This window comes from Alligator sinensis, unplaced genomic scaffold, assembly GCF_000455745.1.
Source record: "Alligator sinensis unplaced genomic scaffold, ASM45574v1 scaffold921_1, whole genome shotgun sequence".
Taxonomy (NCBI): Eukaryota; Metazoa; Chordata; order Crocodylia; family Alligatoridae; genus Alligator; species Alligator sinensis.
This window is the reverse complement of record NW_005843674.1, coordinates 40,687-46,088: the sequence shown is the minus strand read 5'-3', so window position 1 is coordinate 46,088 and position 5,402 is coordinate 40,687. Positions and strand designations below refer to the sequence as shown.

Here is a 5,402-nt window from a genome sequence, read left to right as displayed (position 1 = left end):
GACCCTCCCCCTGCCTCCCTCCCTGCCGCACAGGCTGGCTCCTGCCCTGGGGCTGGTGCAACACTGGGATGTGGGTGCTCAGGCTGTGCTGGGAGCCCTGGTTGGGCACCAGCACCTTGCAGCCAGGACCCCCCTGAGACCAGTCCACTGAGCAGCCTGCAGAGCAGGGCCCATGGGGGCTCGGGGGGCTCTGCTGCCCCTCCCAGGCAGCCAGGAAGGAGGGGAGCAGGGCTGAGCTGATGCTCCTGCTATCTGATCTCCCAGGCAGGGCTGCCTGTCAGGGCCCCTGACTGCAGCATCTCCTCCTTGCCTCCCTCCTTCCCCAGCCTGCAGCCAAGCCCCGGGGCCAGAGCTGCCTAGCACCTGCAGACTGTGGCTCCATCCTCTCAGCCCTATAGCCCCCAAAGCAACACGACCCTCCTACCGGGCTTCTCTCTCCTGACCCCAGCACCACAGATCAGTCGTTTTCTATCTTATCACCCAGGCCAGATTCCCTTCCCCCACCCTCCATGCTCTGCTCTTGCCCCTTCCTCACCCCTCACCCTGCAGCTCTCCAAGCCCCACTGACTTCCACACTCCCTTCGTGTCCATCTTCCCTGCTGCCTGGGCACTAAAGGCCTGGATGGGGTGCAGCTCCTCTCTCCCTTGGCGGAGATCTCACACTTCTGGTGGATGAGGTTTGGAGCCTTGGTCCTCACCCCAGTGACCCTAAAAATAAGCAGCTGTCCTGGCCCTCTGCCCACTACCTGCCACTGCACCAGCAGAGAGGGAGGAGTGGTGAGGCCCATGGATGGTGTGGTAGGCCAGTGGGGGTGTTCCTGTGCTGAGCCACCTGCCTCACTGCACCCAACCAGCTACCAGGCTCCAGGTGTGTCCCTGGGGTGCCTACGCCTGGCCATCCCCTTTCCGCAGCACACCCACAAGCCTGGGGAAATGCTGCCACCACCCGGACTCAGGTCTCTGTCTGGGCCCTGTGCCACCCGGGATACACAGGCCCTGTAGTCCTTGGGGATCTGGGGTGCTTCTATAGGCCTGAAGCACTCCCCTGTCACCTCCTGGGCAGGGGGGAAGTAAAAAGCCGAGCCCACCTTAGCAGGTCCCTTCCATCTCAAGCATGTACCACAAAGCTTGCTATAGCGGATAGCTTTATTGTGTGGGGAGGGGAGGCTCAGGGAGGGGGACAAGCCAGCGAAGTATCCAAAGAGCACCTCTGAGCAAACAGAAGCAGCCTGGTAGCCTTCTGACACGCTCCAAGAACACCGTTCCTGGGTACCTTTCTGGTAAGCTGCTCGCACGTGGATCTGGAGTCTGAAAGAGCTGCACAACCCGTGTGCCTGCTCCATGTTCCCCAGATATGTCCCCTTCCCCTTCCTCATGCGGCCCCTTTTATACACCCGTTGTGACCTCATCACTAAAATCCCACCACCAGCAGCCCCATTGGCTGCGGGCCGGTGTTTCCCAATGACATCAGCCCTTGCCAGGTGAGATGGCCAGTCACATGGCCTGCAGTGGCAGGGACACTTGAGACAAAGAGAGCAGGTCCTCCTGGGTCAGGCATGTCTGCAGCCCAGGTCCCAGCTCAGTGGGAAATGAAACATGGGGGGGGGGAGAGCGCTGCCTGGTCACAGCAGGGGGGGACTGGAGGGGCGATTCCTCCACACTCGGTGACAGCAGGGAGCAGCTCGACCCCTCATTAGCAGGAGGCTGAAGAGCCCCGTCCAGGGCAGCCCCACTGAAATTGGTTGGCCCCAGCATTTCCCCAGAGCAAATTCTTTGGGGAACGTCCTGTCTCCTGTGCACACAGGCAGGGACATTGTGACTCTGCCTGGTAGTGCTTGCGAGGGGTGTCAGGGCAGAGCAGAAAGCAAAGGTCCCTGGGGAGACAAGACCAGGAGTCTCTGATGAAGCATTGGCTCCACTTACCTACATATTGTCGGGCTCGGGCAAGTCCTGAAATAACCAGAAACCAGAGGTCACACTACCAGGCACAAACCCCACAGGACACATGTCAGTGGGCAAGACACTGCAAAAACCAAAACCACAATTTACCCAGCTCTGCCAAGGGTCCCAGGAAGGAAAGGGGAGGAGAGAAAATAAAGACACGAGTCAGTACCATGGTTGCCAACTCTCTGTAACTCTACTGGTGTAGCCTCCCCTAAATCCTGACAGCCCAATTCCTCACCACCCTCCTTCTCTCCTGCTACAACTAATCCAGCCCCTCTAATCTGTGCCCACCCCCCATATGTATCCTGCCCCTTAGCCCCTGGCTCCTGGAGAGACAAGCCCTGCCCCGGGGCTCCCACGCAGCACTGCACAGGGGTGGGACAGAGCAGCAGGCTGGGGGTGCTGGAGGATGAGGTTTCTTGGGGAGCTCCTCAGCACACATCACACGCAGCTTCTCCAAGGAGAGCCCTGAAGGCCTGCTGGGACACCAGCTGCACAACATGAGACCTCCCCCTTCCCTCCGTAGGGAAATCCATGAAGAAAAGTTACCTTTGTCTGCACGGCGCCTCTCTGAAACAAACAGCAGGAGAGACGTGTTACACAGATGGAGACTGGACACAGTGATGAAGAGCGCCAAGCAATGACTTTTCCACTCCTACCTATGCACGCAGGGGCTGTCCCTCACTGTCCCCTTGGCCACAGCACACCTGGGTCCCCAAACCCACTGCACTCGGCCTTGGTGAGGCTGCAGCTGGAGTACTGCATCCAATTCTGGGCTCCACAATTCAAGAAGGATGTTGAGACGCTTGAGAGAGTCCAGAGGAGAGCCGTGCACATGATCAGAGGGCAGGAGAATAGGCCTTATGAAGAAAGGCTGAGAGCCAGGGGACTCTTCAGCCTGGAGAAGCGCAGGCTCGGGGGGGACGTGGTGGCAGCTTATAAGTACATGAGGGGTGTGCATCAGGATGTGGGGGAACATCTGTTCACCAGAGCACCCTAAAGAAAAACAAGGACCAACGGTCATAAACTCCTCAAAGACTGTTTTAGGCTGGACATAAGAAAAAATTTCTTTACTGTCTGAGCCACCAAGACCTGGAATAGACTCCCTCCAGAAGTGGCGCAGGCGCCTACTCTGGACTCATTCAAGAAACGTTTGGATGCTTATCTTGCTGGGATCCTTTGAACCCAGCTGATTTCTTGCCCCTGGAGCAGGAGGCTGGACTTGATGATTTTTGAGGTCCCTTTCAGTCCGAAAGTGTATGAAATCTCTGAAACCCTTTGCCCCTCCAGATGGGGTGAAAGGAGCTGTCAGCAACTTATGGGGGAAACACATTGCAAGGGGGGTGTAATTGGCCCCCTCCCAGAGTTACACACCAAGGAAAGTTCAGGGGAAACTGAAAAGAAGCTGCTGCAGGCTGGAAATGCAGACACAGTCCCTGAACATCCTGACCTCTGCCCTGCAGTGATTCCCTAAGGAGGGGGAACCTTTAAAGCATATTTAACAACAAGGTTCCCTTGGTTCAGAACTGCAGCCCCAGTCCTACATTGATCCGGGCTGTGGGACTAGTACCTGGGGTCCGGGCAGGGCAGAGTTAAGGCTGGCCGTGTGCTCCAGGGTAGAGTCCTGCCCCTCGCCCCACTGCAGGCCATGGATGGGCCAGAGCCCAGGGGATCCCATGTGAGGAGGGATCCTGCTACGTACAGGCCAGGTCTCCCTGTCTCCTGCAATGGCATGGACCAGGGAGTGTAAAGGCTGCTCAGGGCTGTGGGCTCAGGGACCCCTTCTGCAATAGTCACCGTGCTGGTAAAGACACTGGCTTGTTCCCGTGAGAGCTGGTCCGTGTGCCCAGGAGCAGCCCTTCAGCGCACTGCTGGGGTCTGCAATGGAAATGCGGATGGCCCTTAGCTGGGGACAAACCAGGCTGTCACTTGGCCTGCTACAGTCAGGCAGGCACTTTGGGCTTTGTCTCCTGAGTGTCCCTGCATAAACCTGAGCTGGCTTAACTGAGCCACGGGGACCACTGAGGAAAGCACATTTCTTCTGTGTTTGGACAAGAGTTCAGCACACGTTCCCCTGGGACGGGCAGGGGCAGCCGTGGCCCTGGGGCGAGCGAGGGGCTCCCTGTGCTGTGAGGGATGCCGTGGCCTCCCTTCAGCTCAGGACAGAGCTCTTGGCTGCTTCAGCTGCAACCTAATTCCTGTCATCCTTTTGGGACTGTGCAGTCATTTAGTACTAAACCAAGTGCTGCCAGTACTGTGCAGTCCCAGAGATGCACAGTTACTTTTTTTTGACAAGCTATGGCAATGTAGTTCATCGCTATGGTGATATAGTGTTGGCATCATGGTTTGTGCCCACTGATGCTATGTCGTACTGACAAGCTACGTCCCCCTTGCTCATTGCTTCAGTGACGTAGTGTCTTGTGTACATGTGCCTAGTGCCACATGCACGTAAGGGGATGGGCCGACACAGACAGGTTTGCATCAGCTTCCCTGCACACCACGTCCCTGCTGCCTCGGACTGACCTGCTCCAGGGCATGGTGCAAACTGCCCCGCTCTTTCCTATCCCCTCCAGGACCTGCTCTAAAGGTCTCTTCCAAAGGAGCCATCCCCCTGCCCGGTCCCCTCTGACTCCTGCCCTTATGGCAGGGGTAGTTGAAGGTGATGCTGTACTGGAGAGAGACTGGCCCAGGAGGGCTGGTTCCCTGCTCGTACTGAAGTGGGGAATTATCTCCCAGGTCAGCTTGGCCAAGACTGTGGGATGGTTGGTTCCACTTACTGGGATCATCGGGCATCTTTTACCCAATAAATTCTTGCCCCTGCAGGTGCCCAAGGTGTTGGTTGGGCCGTTGTCTCTCCTGCTCTGGGCCAGACTGTATGCTCTCTAGCTTGGTGGGTTTTTCCCACTAAGGGAACCTCTCCCCGGGGTCAGAGGTCTTTGTGCATGCAGGGGAGCAGGGCCTGGATGGCTTTTGTTGTGCACCCTTCTGGCTAAACATCAGCTGTGTGACGGCCTGTGGCCACAAGGCCCTGCAGTCAGGGGCCCACGTGGGCCCTTCCACTCTTGTGTCCCTTTGTCCTCATCCCTTTCCTGCTCTTTTCTGTGTCCATCCACTGAGCTGACCTCGAGTGTGGCAGAAGTGCCACCGTCTGTCTCTGCCAGCATGAGCAGAGAGGCTGGTGTTGAATCCCTCAGGGTGGGGATCTCCCTCCCCTGTCTACATGACAAAAGCCTGGTGCCTCGGGTGTGGATGCTCTGGTCACCTGGGGGTGGGGGGGGGAAAGCCCCGCTCACGGGCCCAGGTAGCCAGTGACGCCAATGGAGAGTAGCTGCCCCTGGGACCAGGGTAGAAGAGACATGTCCGTGAGGGGATGGGGTAGAGGGGCCTTTGTCGGGCACAGGCTCATGTCAGCCTGGGCTTAGTGAAGGAGGGGCGGATGGACCTGGGGGCCTGCCCCG

General features: G+C 58.0%; 1 protein-coding gene across 1 annotated transcript in view; it reads right to left on the bottom strand.

The window, feature by feature from the left end:
* LOC102387501 (butyrophilin subfamily 1 member A1-like) overlaps positions 1-5,402 on the bottom strand; it is a 26,227-nt gene that overhangs the window by 5,310 nt on the left and 15,515 nt on the right. Inside the window, exons 5-7 of the mRNA XM_006039067.3 lie at positions 2,494-2,514; positions 2,050-2,055; positions 1,924-1,950 (exon numbers count right to left, since the gene is read on the bottom strand). Coding sequence (XP_006039129.3) covers positions 1,924-1,950; positions 2,050-2,055; positions 2,494-2,514 — 54 coding nt within the window. The remainder of the gene's footprint in view (positions 1-1,923; positions 1,951-2,049; positions 2,056-2,493; positions 2,515-5,402) is intronic.